At 42.8% G+C, this 21,824-nt stretch overlaps 1 protein-coding gene across 2 annotated transcripts in view; it reads left to right on the forward strand.

The window, feature by feature from the left end:
• LOC149261685 (putative thimet oligopeptidase) overlaps positions 1-21,824 on the forward strand; it is a 439,851-nt gene that overhangs the window by 286,619 nt on the left and 131,408 nt on the right. For both annotated transcript variants that reach the window (XR_016258489.1, XM_089422600.1), the window contains exon 8: positions 1,268-1,360. Coding sequence is in view for 1 of the 2 variants with exons in the window: in XM_089422600.1 (XP_089278726.1) it covers positions 1,268-1,360 (93 nt within the window). In the remaining variant the exon portion in view is untranslated. The remainder of the gene's footprint in view (positions 1-1,267; positions 1,361-21,824) is intronic.

Genomic DNA, 21,824 nt, shown 5'->3' on the forward strand with positions numbered 1-21,824 from the left:
GACAGGGCATTGTATGGAGAGAGTGCTCTCTTTACTAGCATATGGGACTATTGAGGATAGGCGCAGTAGTGTCATTTCCATTAGCATGTGGGGAGTCGGACCGCTTAGGTCTTTTAGAGAAGATGAGGGGATGTAGCCCACATCATGGAGGGCGTACTAGCAGAGAGGTCGATATTTTGGCCCATGCAGGATACTGTATGTTACAGGGTGGTAGGGACAGTGGGCATTGCTACATAGGACTACACAGAGCTATGTCATAGCGTCCAGTGTTATATAGAGGGATGCGATATGATGCATACAGACCCAACTTTAGGCCATAGCATCCAGTGGTGTGCAGGGCAATGGAGCGAGGAGCAGAGGATCATGGAGATGTAGGGTGGTGTGTCCATGGAGCAAAGAGCGGAAATCTCATAATTTTCTGAGCACGGGAAGTAATGATTCCAACCCTTCGAAGTCAGTAGACGGAGCAGTGTTCTGTGGCAGCGCAGTTCAGTTTGGTGCAGCAGTTGTAGCAGCGTTCAGTTCAACATTTTTTCACCTGGGTTTTGTCATGCTTGTCCATTGAGACAAGCTCAGGTGCACCATTCTATTTTACTATTGTATTTGCTCATGAAGAAGTAATAAAATGGCTCAGCAGTTCTCTATTTCCAATGTTTCCATGGGTGCTTAATGTATATTTCGTTTTTCTGATTGCTGGATTGTTTGCATGCTTGGTATATCACTTACATTCATGTTTATTAACATTACAGAGAGTCCTCTGAATTGTTTTTGTTTCTTTTTGTGCTTTGGGATTTGCATATATATATATGATGAATTTTCTGCAAATGTACAATCTAGATTTCAATATCTAAAAGCATGGATAAATACTTGTACTAAATCCTAATTATGTAATTTAGTTTTAAGATGCCCTTTACTTTATGCACTTCCATTACTTAATTCCAATCCATTTCTTAATTGAAAGACAAAATGTTATATATTTTTATTTGACTAATCCATGTCTGAAATTTGACAGCTGAACATGTACTTGCTTGTACAAATTTGTTTATTATTTTCTGTACATTGCATTTCAAAATCATGAAGTCCTTGTTGGCTCTCTTTTAAATGATTTCCCCATTCTCTGTTGAAATTGAAGTTTTCTACTCTGCACAGAGGAAAGCAATATAAATATATAAATTTTATTCTCATATAATGTTATAGGTAGAATTTTCTAAATTTTCCAAGTCAACTTGGACCTTTTTAATTAATAGTAAATGTTTGGCATGAACAGATCCAATTAAGGCATAAGATGGCACGCTTGCTGGGATATTCTAATTATGCAGAATATGCACTGGAGAATCAGATGGCTAAAACACCTTTTAAGGTGATTATTTACACACATGATTGTCAATGTTTATAGTTCATATTTAATGCTTCATCCTAAGAGATACTTGTAACTGCTAAGAGCATTACCAAATGTAATAATTCATTTTAACAGATGTTATGCTTTGTAGGATTTTATGTGTAGACTTTTGTATTTATCTTCAATGAACGTGTAGGTTTTGATTCATAAGCTTGTGATAACAATCATAGCTTCAGTATTTTTACCCATCAATCTGAAAGGGCAATAACACTTGAAGCATTTTATTTTGATGCACAAGCAATGAATGATAAATGTACATACATAGCAATGTAAATAGTGAATAATGAAAGTTTGTATCGTTGAAAAAAAGTTCTCTACAAATAATTTATCTGCTGGAGATTGGTCTTTTCAAAAAGCTCCATGAGAGGGTTCAATGAGTCCCATGCTTACATGCAGAGCTACATGGTTATATGTAGTCATATTGGTCTACAAACAGGTATTAGGTCACATGTACGAATAGACATTTTCCTAGATGAGTGATTGGCTTTGGTCTGGCTGTTAATTATGATTAAGAGGAATGGTGCATAAAGATCCATAATACGATGACAGAGTTTTAATGATGGCTTGGATAGAAGCCGCATGGACTATCCAAGACATCATTAAAACCAAATATGGATTGTTATTAGTTAAAACTCACTAATGTTCTTCATAGGGTCTTTGATACCAACTCATAGGAGTAAGCTAACATTCACAGTTGTTGAGAAATCTAGGGGCAGCAAGTATAGGTGATTTCTCATTATCTTATAATGATAACTGCTCGTGAAGACTTTTCACTTTTCTTAATTAGTTTCTTCTTTACTTGATTAATATTGTTTTCTCTTCCTCAAACAGCTTACCAAAATATAAAGAACAATGAGACAAAGGACACAAGAAATAGGCGATCAGCCAGGGCCAAAACCTCTCCAATCTTGAGAGGAAAACCCACAGGAATTCTTCTTCTTATAGAATCTTGAATTGACGAATTCCAATACCTAGACCCTCGACCAACAACCCCTCGAAGAACAAGTCAATGCTTCTTCTAGATGTACTTCTTCTTCTCCAAGTCAACGCTAGTTAGACTTGTACTTCAGATTTCGGCCCTAACTCAGAATTTCGGCTAGCTGTTGCAGACCTGCAATTTCGGCTTCTGCAAAAACCCTAGGTCACACATGTGGCTAGAATATGGACAGATTTGCCTCCTTTTGACTTCGCTTGACCTTGACTCCTCTTGACAGTTCGGCTTGCTCAATAGACATTCTTTGACCCAAACTTTGGCTCCTTTGAGTGACTGCAATTTTCAGCTTCTACTGCTGCAGGATGATGCCCTAATCTTTGCACGCGTGGAGTAGTTTTAGCCCAAAACAGATCAGAAAATACTTTGATCTTCTTCTTTTCTCCTTTGCTGGGTATTAGGCTTCTTTTCTTGTTTAGATCGAACTTCCTTGAGCTTGAGTGAATGCTCTCTTGAGTGAGGCCGAGTCCTCCTTTATATAGGCCTCCTGAGGTCCTTAGTAGGCCGACATGTCTTCTTAGGTAGGCCGACTAGGTTAGGCCGACTTGGTGATAAGCACTTGGCAAGGTCTTGGAGGGTTATTTTGACACTTATTATGACTCAAATAATTTTCTTTACAATATGTAACATGCCCAAGAAGGGTCCTTCATACATGACAAAGACTCCTTAGACTTGCAGATTCAATGACAAGCCTTAGAAGCTCACAATGGGAGAGCTTGACCTAAAAATAAATTTCCCTTGAGCATGAAACCCATGCCTTAAGATCAATAATAATAAATTTATTTTTCTCATTATATCAAATACATAAAATCATGATTACACATGTCATTATGAAGACCGAACCTAGTTACATATTTTAACACTCCCTCTTAACTAGGGAGGTATTCATAATCCATACAAGGTACTTGGACATTCTCAATCTGAAGAATTCTCATAAGAAGAGTTGGATTGGTAACCCATTTGTTTAGCATCATATCATCCAACATTGTCACATAGGAAGGCCTTGACTAACAACTCCACCTCTCCAAAGATCAGAGCACGATCCTGGCGAGACCAATGATTTATAGACACCATCATCATTGTCTCTATCGGAACATACCCCACCCGGGTTCTCTCAGAGTATGTTCCACGAGGACTATTCTTATCTTGGATTCCCATTCCTCAAAGAATATCAATCCTTTACGACTACTCTTATCTTGGATGCCCTACCACATCCTCAAAGAGTATCGGATGCCGGACATTTACCCAATCCTCCATTCTTTCTTCCCAAAGAGAAGACAAGAATGATGTATCTATCTCTCCCTCTCAACCTAGGAGGATATACCCATTCCTATGAAGGAATGTACCCATTCCTATGAAAGGAATGTACTCAAGTTCCCTCTTAACCAGGGACTTGCTTCCAACAACTTTCTGCTCTAGGTGGAGATCATGGGACAATCAACTCCTTGTAGGGCTCCCTCTTTTGATGTCATGAATTTCATCTTCTTTGTTATGGAGCCTTCATCTTTTGGGACTTCTTTGTAGGGCATAGACCATCCATCATGTTCATTCATGAATCATGTCAGTCATGTCATCATTTTTTTAATCGGAAAGTGATCCATATCCGGCTTTCCTTCATACAACTACCTTCTCCACATCATGTTTTTCTTCAGGATCTTTCATCCCACCACATGAGTACTAGTTGTGGGTGACATCCACAACTCTCTTCTGGAGCCATGTATTAGCCCATCCAGATATTGTTCAAAAATTTAAAAATGATCATCAAATTAACATTACCTTTGTGATGGCCTCACATCATGACATCTGCTTGTTGTATCTTCAACATCCTACATGTTGATTTGGGGTAGCATCGGATGTGCTCCAGCCACGAAAATTGGTAGAGAGGCTAAGGCACATGAGATCTCCAATACCCAGAAAGGGTTTGGGCAGATTCTAAACAGTTTGGGAGATATTAAAACAATTAATATTTTTAATGTAGTCCCTAAGTCTAAATTTAGGGAAAATAAAATATTAATGTGAATTAATATAAAACTGCGTTAGAATGGTCCAAAAGTCTTGGATCAAGCCAGATCTTATCTTAGTCATTGATTAGGGACTTAATCTCGGCTGTTGATTTGTCAACGAGAAAAATATAAGAGGAGGCTTGAGGGTAACTTGGAGAACACACCAAGAGATCAAGATTTCAACTTTCTGGCGCTGGGTTTCCTGAGAAAGTTGAGAGAGCAATCAGAGTTACAGCTGAGGGGCAGTGAATATAGAAGCAGAGAGGCAGAGATAGCATTAGGAGGATCAGCGCAGTAGCTGGAGAGAGGGGCGTTGAAGCAGCGAAGGGTTCACGCAGAGGCAACCAGGCAACCAGGAGTTGCACAATGCCTCAAAGGGCTAGCGTGGGTGACGCAGGCCAAGCCAGAGTGATGCTGGGCTAACGATGGGCCAGAGAGAGGCTGACGCAGTCCCTAGACACCGACGCTGGGGTTTTGTGGTGCAGATTGGAAGTGTGGAACTGCCGGAGTGTTTATCCAAGGTTTCAGCCCGAATATCTACTTCCGAGTAAAGAGGTACTACTGCCGAGATTTTTCTCTGTTGGGTGAGCTGGATTCGGCACCTAGATTGTGTTATGAAACTACTTAATAAATCAAACCCTCAGATAGTTGCACCAGTTTTCCCGCATTGGGTTTTTCTGGGGACATTAGTCCAAAAACAACAGTGTCACTTGTGTGCTTGTTTCTATTTCCTTCAGTTGATGATCTGTAATGTGTTGAACATGTACTTGTATTTATTTCTAGTATTTACATGGTAAATAACTTAACAGAACAAGTAGGTAGGAATAAATCAGTAAAGTGCATGAAGGGTTTCTAACATGTCAGACTTAGAAATTCCAACATGGTATCAGAGCGTGGTCGCAGATCACAGGAGAACTGAGGACATCAACCGAGTAGAGCAACAGCAGCAGAAAACATCTGTCCTGAGTGACAGAAGTTGTTCCTAGCAGAGTAGCAGCAAGAAAGGGGTGACACATTGCCTGCGTCATCAAGATTGAGCTAAGAAGAGGCAACGCAGAGGCTAAGGGACGCAAAGGCAGGCTCACGCAGAGGCCAGGAGGGCTGACGTAGTTGGCTGAGGAGGTTGATTTGTCGGTACCAGGATTGTGCAAAGCCTAGGATCTCTAACCTTTAGTTTGATGGGGTTTAGGAGGCTGTGGGTAAGTTGAAGAGTGGAGCTGGTGGGATACTATAGTCAGAACAATACCTAACATGGCAAGACCAAGGAGGAGAGAGTTGCTACCGAGGGTTTCTAACCAAGAAATCCAGATCAATGGTGCAACGGCACTAAGGATCGAAGTGGGGGCATCTCGACATTGGCAGAAGGGTTTCCAGGAGGGAAATCGAGGCTTAGAGGGAGTCATACCGAGAACTTCAAGGAGGGAAGTAGAGGAGTAGTGAGATGGCACTACACGGAGTAAGAGACCAGGACAGACTGGACAGAGCCTCAAACTTCGTAGTCTGGAAGGCTAGAATCTTATCCGTAATTGACAGAAATCGTGTCAAGCACTTCGCCTTGAAGACGATAGCGGTCCCAGTTGGCCCAGCTAATAACGACAGGTACGAGGATGCAATGGCGAGGGCTAAGAGTATCATCGTTGACGAGGTCAAGGATCATATAGTACCACATATTGCGGAGAAGAACACGACACAGGAGATGTGGGAGGCCCTGATCAAGTTGTATCAACATACTTCCATGCAGAGGAAGATGCTACTAGAAAATTAGTGATGATCATACCAAATGCAGAAGGGAGAACAGATCGACCCATTCCTTGGTCGATTGAAGGAGATCTAGGATCAACTGACTTCCATAGGGGCAATGCTGGATCCAGAATTGATGGTTAGAACAGCCCTAAACACAGTCTCAGAAGACTGGGAGGTGTTTGTCCAGAGCATACTGGGCACGGCGACCCTTCCAGATTGGGAGGAAATGTGGGCTGCTCTTTGCCAAGAAGAGATCAGAATGCTGAGCAAGGTGGGAAGTAGCGGCAAGGGGATCAGAATCAAGGAGAAGGAGGAGGAGGATGTTGCCCTTGCATCTGAGGGAAAGCAGGAGAAACGGAAGAAGAAGGACCTCTCCAAGGTCAAATGCTTCCACTATGGGGAGTTGGGTCATTATGCGACCCAGTGTCCAAGGAAGAAGAGTAAGGGAGAGGCCTCCGAGACCAAGGCAGCGCCAGCAAGGGCAGAGAAGGAAGTGGAGACAGACGATGACTATGCCATGAGTGCACACACACCACTTGAGCGGAAGTGGGGAGACATCGAGCTGTAGTCAGGCGGACTACAGGTGATGAGGGGCAGGATCCTCGAGGTACCCAGCCTCTTGGATTAGACCTTGCTATGGGAGCCCCGAAGAGGAGTAGTAGCACTGGTGATGTCAGTAGAGACGGATGCAGATGGAGCGACAGAGGGAGCTACAGTGCGGGATTCCCAGGACAATGTGAGGCTAGTAAGCTGCAACAGTGTGAGAGGCACGGGAGTGTTGCACCAGTGCAGGATGGCACATAGAGTGTGAGATGCATGGAGTTGTTGCAGCAGCGCAGATGTCAGAGAGGGAGCACTTGTCAGTGACAGAGGGAGCTTCAACATCAGTTGTGTTTATAGCCTGACGGACATGTTAGAGTTGAGAGATCAGTTACTTACTTCTCAGTAACTGAGTTGCAGTTAGCATTGGTAGTGCTATGGGCAGCACGATGCAGCATGATGAGAGGGGTTGCAGTGCAGATGCAATAGTGGCAGTGGCAGGGCCATGGGTAGCAGCACGGATGCAGAGGGAGTTGTAGTACGGATGCAACAGTGGCAGTGGCAGGGCCATGTGTAGCAGTACAAGATGCAACAATGCAGATGATGGGCAACAGGCCTAGCATCAACACAGGGATTGATGCCGGATGATCAGGGTGATACTCAGTGAGGAGTATTACTAGAGCACAGTGCTCGCTAAGAGGAAGTGTTGATTTGGGGTAGCATCGGATGTGCTCTAGCCACGAAAATTTGTGGAGAGGCTACGGCACATGAGACTCCAATACCCAGAAAGGATTTGGGCAGATTCTAAACAGTTTGGGAGATATTAAAATAATTAATATTTTTAATGGAGTCCCTAAGTCTAAACTTAGGGAAAATAAAATATTAATGTGAATTAAGATAAAACTGTCTTAGAATGGTCCAAAAGTCATGGATCAAGCCAGATCTAATCTTAGCCGTTGATTAGGGACTTAATCTCGACCGTTGATTTGTCAACGAGAAAGGTATAAGAGGAGGCTTGAGGGTCACTTGGGGAACACACCAAGAGATCAAGATTTCGACTTTTTGGGGTTGGGTTTGCTGAGAAAGTTGAGAAAGTGATCAGAGTTGCAGCTGAGGGGCAGTGAATACAGAAGCAGAGAGGCAGAGATAGCACTAGGAGGATCAGTGCAGTAGCCAGAGAGAGGGACGTTGAAGCAGCCAAGGGTTCACGCAGATCCAACCAAGGCTCACACAGAGGCAGCCAGGAGCTGCGCAATGCCTCAGAGTGGCAGCGTGGGTGACGTAGAGGACCATAGGGTTGACACAGTGCCTCCAGAGGCTGATGCAGGCCAAGCCAGAGTGATGTTGGGCTAATGCTGGGCCAGAGAGAGGCTGACGTAGTCCATAGAGGCTGACGCTGGGGTTTTGTGGGGCAGATTGGAGCTGTGGAGCTGGCGGAGTGTTTATTCGGGGTTTTAGTTGGAATATCTACTTCCGAGTAAAGAGGTACTACTGTCGAGATTTTTTTCTGTTGGGTGAGCTAGTTTTGGCACCCAGATTGTATTTTGAAACTGCTTAATAAATCAAACCCTCAGTTCACTGCACCGATTTTCCCGCGTTGGGTTTTTCTGGGGACATTAGTCCAAAAACAACGGTGTCACTTGTGTGCTTGTTTCTGTTTCCTTCAGTTGATGATCTATAATGTGTTGAGCATGTACTTGTATTTATTTCCAGTATTTACATGGTAAATAACTTAACAGAACAAGTAGGTAGGAATAAATCAGTAAAGTGCATGAAGGGCTTCTAACGTGTCAGACTTAGAAATTCCAACACTACATACATATTGACACATCTCCAAGATATAAAATGTCAAGGGTATTCTTGTTTTCCAGACTACATCAGAGTCTTCATACCTTTTTGATGGAGATGTCATTGTCAATTCTTCTATTCATTAGATGTTGATTCCCTTTGTGACCATAGTTGCATCTTTTATGATTTCTTCTTCCTTTCTTCACATATTGCTCCCTAGGAACTTCTATCTATTGTTCTTTTATTTTTTTCAACCACCTCATATTCCATATGAGGATATATTATGTTGATTTCATCTAGTCAATATGTGAACAATGCCTTCGTGCATCTTTTCAAAAGAGGATATCCCTTTTCTTTGATCATGCTCATGAGGTAGAACATTTATCCATGCTATCTGCAACTATATGACATGACTCAATTTTATCAAATAGATGTATACATACCTAATTTCTTCTTTTTGGTCATCTAGACTTTCTTCAACAACTTCTTTAATTGAAAGTTCTTCAATCATCTTGACCTACTTCACTTCTTTGTCATCATACCATCATCCCATGAATATACTAAGTGGAATTCTCGACGAAACACTTGCTTCTTCCAATAGGTGAATATTCCAATGAAGATTTTGTTGAGAAATCTAGGGCATTCACAGTTACAAGATTTGTCTGCTTGATAATTGCTTGTGATACATTTTTACTTCTTAGCTTATAATCTTTCTTTGTTATGTTATTATTGTGTTCTCTTGCTCAAGACAATTACCAATATGCACAGTAAAAGACAAGTGACACAGTGTGTAGGCTTCTCAGCCAGGGCCAAAACCTCTCGTCTCTTGAGAGGAAAACCCGATCAAAATTCTTCTTCTAGATCTTCAATTGATAAGTACCAAGATTATGACACAGACCCTTGACTCTAGTATCCTACCAAGAACCTTGTCACTAACCTTGATGCTCTGCCTCTTCCCTTCCTTGTCTTTCTTCTTGATCTTCAACTGCTCTCCTCGACTCCTTCTAGAGAAGTTCAGTCTCTATCCTACACACAACCTTTTCTTGATTTCCTTCAGAGAAACTCGGTCTCTATGATATCATGTTGATTTGGGGTAGCATCAGATGTGCTCTAGACATGAAAATTGGTGGAGAGACTAAAGCACATGAGATCTCCAAGACCCAGAAATGGTTTGAACTTTGGATAGATTGTACTTGGTTGGGAGATATTAAAATAATTAATATTTTTAATGGAGTTCCTAAGTTTAGACTTAGGAAAAATAAAATATTAATGGGTATTAATATAAAATTGGGTTAAAAGGTTCCAAAAGTCATGGATCAAGCCAAATCTAATCTTAGCCGTTGATTAGAGATTTAATCTCGGCTGTTGAAGGACCAACGAGAAGAGTATAAGAAGAGGCTTGAGGGTCAGTTGGAGAATACACCAGAGTGATTAATCATTCATTTTGCTAGAGCGAGGTTGCTAAGCAAAAGTGAATTAGTGATCTGCAGCGAGGGGCAGTGAGTATTGGACAGAGAGGCAGAGATGGTACTGAGAGACTAGCGCAACGCAGAGAGAGCGAGAGCAACAGCCAGTTCAGGCCATGCAAAGCCTAGTAGAGACAACGCAGAGGCCAGAGGGACTGCGTCATCCACGCAGAGGCTGCAGGAGTGAGCAGAGGGTCCTGGGGTTGACGTAGGTCAGCAGGGGGCTGACACAGAGGCTAGAAGGGCTAGCGTTGAGCTTCAGAGTCGCCGGATATAGAGGTATTTCTGCCGTGTATTTTTCTCTATTGGGTGAGCCGGTTAGGCACCCTGTTGTACTTAGAAACACTGCATAATAATATAACCCTTAGAATAGCTGCACCGGTTTTCCCGCATTGGGTTTTTCCGGGGACATTTGTCCAAAAATAACGGTGTCACTTGTGTGCTTGTTTTCTATCAGTTGATGATCTGTAGATGTTGTGACTGTATTGTGTTTATTTCGGTATTTAAATGTTTTAAATAATTTGTTCAGAATTGACAAGTAGAAGAAATAAACCAGCGAAATACAGATTAATTTTCTAACGGATAGACTTAGAAAATTCAACATGGTATCAGAGCGTGGTTGCAGATCACAGGAATGCTGAAGGCATCAACTAAGTAGAGCATTTGCAGCAGATTCATCTATCCCGAGCGACAATAGTTGATCCTTGCAGAAGCAACAGAGGAAGGGTTGACACAGCGGGATTGTGTCATCAGTCTGAGCCAGAGAGAGGCTAGCGCAGAGGCTGAGGACACATGTTGCTCCAAATATGTTTGTATACTGTTGTTCGTGGCTGTTCTGGTTAGGGCACTAGGGCAACCCTAAACTCCTCTAACAATCCCCAAACAACCCTCAAAGACTGCGGCACACCTTCATGAGACACCTCCCCTAGCACGCTGCTATTTAGGGCATGTTTGAGCCCTCAACCTCTCTATGCTGTCCCTGTTTTGAGGTGGTTAGGACTACGGCCTACCATAGTCCCATGCTGTCACCTACAACCCACTCAAAACAGACTTCCCTTACCTTTTCGCTGCCCCAAATAGACCTGTGATCACCCTTCTTCAACTCGGCCTCCAAGCTCAGCTCCTCGGCTCTCTAACAGTAGCTCGATTAGCCTTGAACCAGACCTTAACTCCCTCGCTGCCTTGGCCTCTTCTTGTAGCATCATACGCTGCCCTTTCTTGCACCCAAGACACCTCAATAGACCTGCGTCTAGGGCTTGAACAAACCTGCGGTTAGGGCTGGGCAGACCTGCAGTTAGGGCAGATTTAAGACAACGTTAAGGCTGCTTTAGGACTGTGGCTAGGGCTTGTTAAGGCCTCCTCCACCGCTGCATTAAACTTCTTCCATGAGCTCCTTTAGGTCAATGTAGATCCCTTCCATAACTTTGCTGCCCTGTCTTCTTTGCGGCGGCTAGGGCAACCTCCTTTCCTCCAACGTCTAGGGCTTCCACTCCTTGATTTCTCTTCATCTAAAACCCAAAGCGAGTGGAGAGGAATCAAGAGAGAAGTGTGTGTGAAAATGACTCTCAAGTCATCTCTTTTTATACTAAAATGTTGAGCACATGTGGATGTTATTTAGTTGCTGGCCGACCTTGACGAATTGTCTTATAACACAAATAAATTCATAACTCCATGAATACTTATCGGAATTGAATGATCTTTAGATCAATCCTACACCTCTCGATGAGAGGGATCCAAGAAAAATATCAGCTGCCATAAATAAGATGACCCACATGGAGTTTGGCCCTAGTTGCCAATTTTAAAACTCCCTCTCAACTAGGGAGAACTCCATCTGTTGATCCATCTGTCCGACTGTACTATCTCTGCCATCAGTGTCCTGCATTTCTCTGCTCTGCTGAACCATGAATAAGAAAAATTGATCGAGAATGTCTCATACCATTCTCTACTGACCCGAAGTCAGTTCCATATGAAGAGAGTGTGTCATACCACTCGTACTGATCCCAGATCAGTTCCAAAAGAGAGTGAGTTATGTCACTCTTACTGACCCGAAGTTAGTTCCAATTGATCCTAGATCAATATCAAAAGAGAGTGTCTCAAACCACTCATACTTATCCCAGATCAATGGAGGTCATTCTAGCATAGGGAGTACGGTAGATACAACGACGCGTCCATCGATAGTACTACTATGGTCCCTAACCCCATTTCCTTGCTCATTGGCCAGATGAGAGGTACTTCCCATGAGTCCCAGACTGCATGGGTATTATGCCTTGACAGGAGAACCACTCATCTTGTCCCTAAGTCGCCACGGGGTATCACAGGGAAGGCTGAGCCATTCACCCTGTACACAACACACCATTAGGGGAGGGTGAGTCACCCTATGGTCGCTTGTTGCTCCAAGAAGTACCCCAACCCCCCCAGAGCTCCCAGAGCTTAATGCATGCATTATGCAGGACCCTCATAAGAGGGTCTCTCAACGATTCCAAGTCATTCGGGAAGGTGACAAATTTGACCTTTCCCCGGGGCTTCGATAGAATGTTTACGACCTGTACATCAGTCTCAATGCGATGGAGCCTCCTTGCTCATCGATGTACCATATCCCAGATAAGGTAGTATTTAATGTCTATATGCTGGAGCAATCATAGAATACGTGATTCCTCAACAATCGAATCCCCCCCCAGTTGACACAGAAGATCACTGTGGTATCCATCATGTGTACAAACAACTCACTGAAGAGCTTCCGCAACCAGGCAACTTCACACGAGGTCATACTCGTAGCTATGTATTCGGTCTCAACGGTGCTCAAAGAAACCGTCTTTTGCTTCCTGCTCATCAAGGATATCGAGCAGAACCCAAAGAGAATCAACACTTAGAAATGCTCTTGATATCCTCCACACCGCTTGCCCAGTCAGCATTCGAATAAGAAAGCAGCTTCATATTTCCAGTAGTGTATTTCAATCCATGAGAGATTGTGCCCCGAAGATATTTGAGAAGATTCTTGTCACCAATTTAGTGAGGCTCAACCAAAATATGGGCCCAACATGTTAACTGCAAAACATACATCTGGACAGAAGTTCACCAAGAACATCAATGCGTATGAGTTTATGAAACTTAGAGGCATTTCCCAAATCTGGTCCGTCATCACTACCATATAACTTCTGAAAGTTAAGATCCTTGAGGTAGTCACGGGCTTGTAGTTTACCATTCCACATTAGGAATCCAACTCCCTCTTACTTCTGCAAATGAGAGGGTCTGCACCTGTCAGAAATAGGTCGCCCTTAGAAGGTGTCGGTATGAGAGGTCTATCATCCACAACCTTCGAGCAATGTTTTGTGTTGGCATTATGATTCAAGTGTTGTCCTTGATGGCAACTCACTCAGAGGTTGGTACAGATGCTCAGAAGTTGGTACAGGAGATGGCAACTTAATCAGAAGACAGATCCTAGTACAGCTTGCCAAGGAAGTTCATACACGCAGGTTTGTTAAGACCAAGTCGCGTGTACACGCAGGTTGGCTTCAGAAAAAGCGCGTGTATGTGGAAAAGTACCTTTGGTCCATGGCGGTTAGTCCTTGGAAGTTGTGCCTATGGTTTCGGACCATTATGTCTCGACGGACGTGTTGATCCCTAGTTTCGAGGTTGATGGTATTGTGTTTCTATGGTTTTGGCTCTTGGTATTGAACAAGGCCTAAGGCTATATAAGGAGAAGATCACTAGGCAAAGGAGTATGGATTGTGGGTGTCTGACGCAGTGAGAGGATCTGGTATCGCTGGTTATCTGTTCGGGACGCTTGGCAAGGGTCGGATCTGACAGCAAAGGCAGAAGTAATCATTTCTAGATCTGCACGCGGGTTGCCTTTGGAGAAAGCGCGTATACACGCGGTTTTGGTACAGTGAAGTAGCGTATGCATGATAAGGGTTGATATTTCAGGTTGTTGCTGATTCTGGTGGTTGTTGCAGAGTTCTAGATTCTGGTTTGGGTTCTGTGTTCTTGATGACAGGGTTTCAGTGATTCGGTATTGGGTTGTTTAATGAATTATGATGCAAGTATAAGTTGATGATTGTATTGCGGTAATGTTTGCTTTGTACTCTTGGATCCAGTCTGAAAATTGATGAAACGTGGTCCCTGAAGGTTGTAGGGTCAGCACCTACGTACTAGTAAATGGATCAGCTAGTACAAGAGCTGAGTGGGTTGTAGCTCCCTTCCAGAAGTAGTTGGAAAACGAAAGAGAGGGTTGTAGCCCTCTGCAGGTTGTAGCCTGCATACTGGTAAAGGACTGCACCAGTATATTGTAAAAGAAGTTTCTCATTAAAGAAGAAAGAGACGAATTGCAGCAGGTGGTTTTCACCCACATTGGGTTTCCACCTTATATCATGGTGTTCATATGTGTGGCTCTTGTGTGATGTTCTGTTCTGTTATACTGCACCTGTTTACTGTTAAATTGCTTAATAATGTTCTGATGCATTTACTGAAGATAAGATTAACTGAATCATAAGATATCTGCATATACGCTAGTTGCTTTAGACACAGTCGCGTGTACACGCGGATTCACTTAACTGAAGTCGCGTATATGTTTCTGAGTATGAAATTGAAAAGGTTTTATTGATCTGATAATACTGATTCACCCCCCCTCTCAGTATTATTTGCAACAATTGGTATCAGAGCAGGTCCTTCAGAGGAAGCTTGATCGCTTGAAGGAAAAGATCCATCAAAATGGCTAATCCAGAAAGAGAGGCACACATCAGGCCACCAGTCTTTGACGGGAACAATTTTACTCACTGGAAGATAAGAACCACTGCATATCTACAGTCTCTTGGAGCAGAAGTTTGGGGACTCGTAGAAGGAGGATACAAATTCCCATCAGCAACTCCTACAGATCCAGCAGAGAAAAAGCAATATGAGCTCAATGCCAAAGTAGTTAATGTCCTATTGAGTACTTTGACTCAATCAGAATTTATGAAGATCATGCATCTCAAATCAGCTAAGGAAATATGGGACAAAATCGTTACAAGCTACGAAGGAGATGATCAGGTAAAAATAGCGAAGCTTCAAACTCTCAGAATCCGGTATGAAACTCTTAAGATGCGAAGTAATGAAAGCGTAGCTAATTATTTCCTGCGTATGGATGAGATTGTGAATTGTATGAGGGATCTGGGTGAAGAATTTGAGGAAGTTGTCTTAGTTCAAAAGGTTTTGAGATCTCTGTCTACTAAATTTGATTCTAAAGTATCTGCCATAGAAGAAAAGGAGAATGTGCGGAAAATTACCATGTCACAGCTTCACGGGATCTTAACTGCTTTTGAAATGCGACAAGAGGTACCACCAGAGGCCGCATTCGAAGTGTCAGAGGAAGAAGATGAGGTAAATTTTGTCAAGAATCTTGAACGGGGAACTGGACGGTTCAAAGATAAGCTGCCTTTCAAATGTTTTCTATGTGGTAGAGTTGGTCACTATGCTGCTAGATGTCCTCATAACAAAGAAAGGATATATGAAGAAGATGGTAGAAGCTATTATTCCCATATTAAAAGTTCATTAAATGATAGTGAAGATATTAGAAGTCTCATGGCGCACAAGAAGAAGAATGCTTCATCCAATAATAGCGAGGATATTAAAAGTCTCATGGCACATGAAGAGAAGAATGCAGAAACTGAAGAAGCTGCCAAATTAAAAGAACTATTGGAAACAGAAACCAGGGTAAGGGAGAGATTGCAGGATATAGCAAAAGATCAGAGCACAACTATTCAGAGACTTGAATCAAAGATCCTCTCTCTAAAAGAAGATCTTGAAGATCAAGAACATGAAGTGATCAAACTAAAGCGACAAGTGGAAGAAGGGAGAAAAGTTGAAGAAGACCTAAGGAAGCAGTATCTGAAAAAGGAAGAACAACATCAGGTTGAGGTAAATATCTTGAAAGGTAAACTAGAAGAAAAGGATAAGCTCTTACGATTTCAAGATAGTTCTAAAGTCTTGGATGATATTCTTAATAGTCAAAGATCTCCTGCTATCAAGACTGGTCTTGGTTTTCATGAATATGGTGAAGGTGAATCTAGTTCACAAGGTGAGGCAAGAAACTCTAATGAGAAATCTGAAATGCTCAAGGAACAACCAAGGAAAGAAATTCCTCAAGGAAGATCCTTTACTCCTAACTATGGACGTGATAGACGATTATTTCCTCCGCTGAATAATGTTGAATGTTATGTATGTCATAATCTTGGACATGTTGCAGCCAGATGCAGAAGTAGAATGGTTCAAGAAAGATCATCGCATCCCAAGTATTTCAGAGGGTATTGCTTTGCCTGCAATGCATATGGACACAAAGCAATTGATTGTGATAGAAGGAACATGAAAAATATAAGGTGTTATACATGCAACAACTATGGGCATAAAGCAAGGGAATGCAGGAGCAGATTTCAAAATTCAAGACAAGGGGACCATACATCATCACAGTTGCAGGAATTGAAGAAGACAGAGACAGAAAGGTGTGGGACAACTCAGTCAGCTGACATAACAGACACAGGGGAATTTGAAAGTGATGAGATTCAGTATTCCATTCTGCATACGCTGAGATAATGAAGACAAGTCGCGTATATACGCGAGTTACAGGCTGCAAAGTCGCGTATATGGAGAAAGGGCAGCAGAACAGACCCAGGTTCAGTCATGGTTGGCTCAGGCTCAGGGGGAGCAAAACAGACTCAGGAAATGGTTCAGACATGGTTGGCTCACACTCAGGGGGAGAATATTCTTCAAATAATGCATTGTTGGCATTATGGTTAGAAGTTGTTGATAAAGTCTATGAAGCTAAATGATACATCTTACTGTTTAGGAATGGTATTGCAGGCTGATGCTTATGGTACAGATCATGATGCTGTTGGTGGCTTTCATAAGTCTTGGTCTAGATATTTCGTCTCTATGTCATGTATCTCTTGTGATATCTCTTTTTATGGTGTCAAGGTCATGTAACGGCCTATGTTGGTTTCCCCACTATGCCTGGGATGAATGATGAATGTATGTTGAGTCTTTTGGTGATAGGAAGGTCTTCTATGATGTATAAGTCCTTGTTCTTCTTGAAGAACATCTTTTGCAGATCTTGCCTACAGTCAAGGGGAGCATGAACAACACAATTCAGCAAGAGCAGGATGGATAGATTGGTACACTTTGGCATACACAAAGGGGGAGCACAGTTGGAGATTTCAGCAAGTACTCAGGGGGAGTATGGACAGCAGAAGGTATACCAAAGAAGAGAATATCTTGGTCCGCCCTTTGCCCTTGATGTCAAAGGGGGAGAGTGACTTGGTGTAGTGGTTGCCATCAAGTCCAAAGGGGGAGATTGTTGGCATTATGATTCAAGTGTTGTCCTTGATGGCAACTCACTCAGAGGTTGGTACAGATGCTCAGAAGTTGGTACAGGAGATGGCAACTTAATCAGAAGACAGATCCTAGTACAGCTTGCCAAGGAAGTTCATACACGCAGGTTTGTTAAGACCAAGTCGCGTGTACACGCAGGTTGGCTTCAGAAAAAGCGCGTGTATGTGGAAAAGTACCTTTGGTCCATGGCGGTTAGTCCTTGGAAGTTGTGCCTATGGTTTCGGACCATTATGTCTCGACGGACGTGTTGATCCCTAGTTTCGAGGTTGATGGTATTGTGTTTCTATGGTTTTGGCTCTTGGTATTGAACAAGGCCTAAGGCTATATAAGGAGAAGATCACTAGGCAAAGGAGTATGGATTGTGGGTGTCTGACGCAGTGAGAGGATCTGGTATCGCTGGTTATCTGTTCGGGACGCTTGGCAAGGGTCGGATCTGACAGCAAAGGCAGAAGTAATCATTTCTAGATCTGCACGCGGGTTGCCTTTGGAGAAAGCGCGTATACACGCGGTTTTGGTACAGTGAAGTAGCGTATGCATGATAAGGGTTGATATTTCAGGTTGTTGCTGATTCTGGTGGTTGTTGCAGAGTTCTAGATTCTGGTTTGGGTTCTGTGTTCTTGATGACAGGGTTTCAGTGATTCGGTATTGGGTTGTTTAATGAATTATGATGCAAGTATAAGTTGATGATTGTATTGCGGTAATGTTTGCTTTGTACTCTTGGATCCAGTCTGAAAATTGATGAAACGTGGTCCCTGAAGGTTGTAGGGTCAGCACCTACATACTAGTAAATGGATCAGCTAGTACAAGAGCTGAGGGGGTTGTAGCTCCCTTCCAGAAGTAGTTGGAAAACGAAAGAGAGGGTTGTAGCCCTCTGCAGGTTGTAGCCTGCATACTGGTAAAGGACTGCACCAGTATATTGTAAAAGAAGTTTCTCATTAAAGAAGAAAGAGACGAATTGCAGCAGGTGGTTTTCACCCACATTGGGTTTCCACCTTATATCATGGTGTTCATATGTGTGGCTCTTGTGTGATGTTCTGTTCTGTTATACTGCACCTGTTTACTGTTAAATTGCTTAATAATGTTCTGATGCATTTACTGAAGATAAGATTAACTGAATCATAAGATATCTGCATATACGCTAGTTGCTTTAGACACAGTCGCGTGTACACGCGGATTCACTTAACTGAAGTCGCGTATATGTTTCTGAGTATGAAATTGAAAAGGTTTTATTGATCTGATAATACTGATTCACCCCCCCTCTCAGTATTATTTGCAACATTTTGGATCGGCTTCACTCCTAGTGAATTTTAGCTTCATCAGAAAGCTATCAATCCTTTCATACTAAGCCCGAGGTGTTTTGCTTCAAGCCATAGAGGGCTTTCTTCCACCTGCACACATAAAATTCTTGATCATGAATCTCAAACCCCTCGGGTTGTTCCAAACCTATGGACCTGCTACATGAGGGGAATGGTCCCCTTGTAAGATTTTCCTTCGGTACATCTTAGACATGTACCTTCATTCTCTTTTTTAATTTAGGCATCCCTGTCACCATCTAACTCACATCGGTAAGGCCCCATAAAGTAGACGTTCGGTGCTATAGATGAGATGTGTCAACTCCCATAAAGTAGACCTCCGGTGCTATAGATGAGATGTGTCAACTCACATGGTCCCCAATGGACTTCTTGCAACTTGATACAAATTGCCAACCCTGAACCCATGAGTAAAAGCATCTTTGAAAATTTTATTTTCAAACATGTACCTTTCCATCGATGAATGCCGCCCTGAAACCTTTGAATTCCATTGCCGAAATGGACATCAGGTACTTCTTGCGATTAGGTACATAAAAGAGATTCTTGTAAATGAACCGAATTACCCTCATTCAATTGAGGGGTAACATTCCCTACACCCTTTCTGGGATAGGTGGCATTGACTCCAAGTATAATCCCATGATTGTTTCCATCTCAACCAAATTAGAGAGAGCGCCCTTCTATCTGATGAAGTGCCTTGAAGCACTACAATCAATAAGCCAGATTCCCAAAGAGTCTGAAGGAGAGGGCCAATACAAGATAACGCTTCTTTATCTTATCAGAAACAATATTTGATTCTTCATACCTGGGGTTCCTTGCTTTCTTTGAAGAGTCGGCTATATCCTTGATGACCTGCATTACCTGTCATTCCTTCGAACATTGAAGATGTCCCTGGAATGATTGTTATCTTCATCAAGTGATGTGCCCTTGTTGTTTGGACACTCCTTTGCATAATGGCCGAACTTATTACAAACAAGGCATTTGCCTTTCCTTCCACCCTTAGATTCGGACTTCCCATTGAAGCGATCTATAGGCCATCAAAAACTTCCGCTGCGCCATTCTGATAATATTCTCTGCTTTGACTTCACCCTTGGTGAATTAGAAGAGGGATGAGGAATCCATTAATCCTTTTTTCTTTTCCCAACTGTCTTCGGTGATTTCTCTTTCACTCTTGCTTGGGCTTTGTCTTCACCTCAGCTCTGATACCATTGTTAATTTTAGGTATGTTCTATGCTTAGAGCAATTTATTTCAATTTTCATAGTTAGCTCAATATCATTTCCAGATTAGCAATCACATCAGCATTAAAGTAAATTGCAGATAGAAGTTTAGAACATAAACATAGATCGCAGAAGACAAGCCAAGACAAGAGGACACAAGATGTGGCGCTAGCCAGGGACAAACCCCAATGTGGGGAAACCCTTGATCAATTCTTCTTATATGTTCTTCAATAGTTCAGTAGAGAGAGAGAGAGATAGTACATTTACAACAGAAGTCAACACTTTGACTTATCTAAATAAGAGCATAGATCATCTCTATGAAGATGATACATGAGGTAGCTGAACTCAATTGAAGACATGCTGCTTCAACTGATTCTCCTAGGTGACTCCATCCCCATGCTGCACCTATCATTGTGCTACTCTTTATTGTCATGCCGCACCTCACTGTGCTGCACCATGTTGCGCCCATCATCACCATGCTGCATCTCATCATGCTTCACTAATCATGACTGTACCCATCACTGTACTGCATCATGTACTTGTTGTCCCATGTGCCATTGTTGCACCATGATGTCACACTGCTTGTCCCAATGTTTAGCACTGGTGTACCTTGCTGCCACACATGCTGTCCCAATGTTTAGTACTGCTGTACCTTGCTGTCACACATGCTATCCCAATGTTTGCTGCACCAATCACCATTACCTAGCTGTACCCTTTACCATGCTCCAACAAGCACCATTGCCTAGCTGTCCCATTTTCCATGCTATACTAAGCACCATTGCCTAGCTGTCCCATTTGGCATGCTGTACTAAGCACCATGTCATTGATTTCTGTCCTATTTCTTTCTCCACCAAGTGACCTTGCTGTCCCATGTATCTAGCTTCCAACACATCATACAAACGCTGCTCCAAATATGTTTGTATACTATTGTTCGTGGCTGTTCTGGTTAGGGCACTAGGGCAGCCCTAAACTCCTCTAACAATCCACAAACAACCCTCAAAGACTGCGATGCACCTTCATGAGACACCTCCCCTAGCACGCTGCTGTTTAGGGCATGTTTGAGCCCTCAACCTCTCCACACTGTCCCTGTTTTGGGGTGGTTACGACTATGGCCTACCACAGTCCCACACTGTCACCTACAACCCACTCAAAACAGGCTTCCCTTACCTTTTCGCTGACCCAAACAGACCTATGATCACCCTTTCTCAACTCGGCCTCCAAGCTCAGCTCCTCGACCCTCTAACAGCATCTCGGTTAGCCTTGAACTAGACCTTAACTCCCTCACTGCCTTGGCCTCTTCTTGTAGCATCAGACGCTGCAATTTCTTGCACCCAAGACACCGCAATAGACCTGCATCTAGGGCTTGAACAGACCTGCGGTTAGGGATGGGTAAACCTACAGTTAGGGCAGATTTAGGACAACGCTAAGGCTGCTTTAGGACTACGGCTAGGGCTTGTTAAGGCCTCCTCCATAGTTGCGTTAAACTTCTTCCATGAGCTCCTTTAGGTCAACGTAGATCCCTTCCATAGCTTTGCTGGCCTGTCTTCTTTGCGGCAGCTAGGGCAGCCTCCTTTCTTCCAATGTCTAGGGCTTCCACTCCTTGATTTCTTTTCCGCTAAAACCCAAAGTGAGTGGAGAGGAATCAAGAGAGAAGTGTGTGTGAAAATGACTCTCAAGTCATCTCTTTTTGTACTAAAACGTTGAACACATGTGGGTGTTGTTTAGTCATTGGCCGACCCTGACGTCTTATAACACAAATAAATTCATAACTCCATGAATACTTATCAGAATCGGATGATCTTTAGATCAATCTTACACCTCTCGATGAGAGGGATCCAAGAAAAATATCAACTGCCATAAATAAGATGACCCACATGGAGTTTGGCCCTAGTTGCCAATTTTAACAAAATTTTAAACAATGACTCAGGGAATTTTTCAAATTTAAAGGGGTAATCGGAAAGGAATATTATAGTGGTATCAGAGCATGGCTCTGGCCAGCTGTGGGTGATA

This window comes from Pinus tabuliformis, chromosome 6, assembly GCF_031772625.1.
Source record: "Pinus tabuliformis cultivar Carrire ecotype Pingquan chromosome 6, CPIR1, whole genome shotgun sequence".
Lineage (NCBI taxonomy): Eukaryota > Viridiplantae > Streptophyta > Pinopsida > Pinales > Pinaceae > Pinus > Pinus tabuliformis.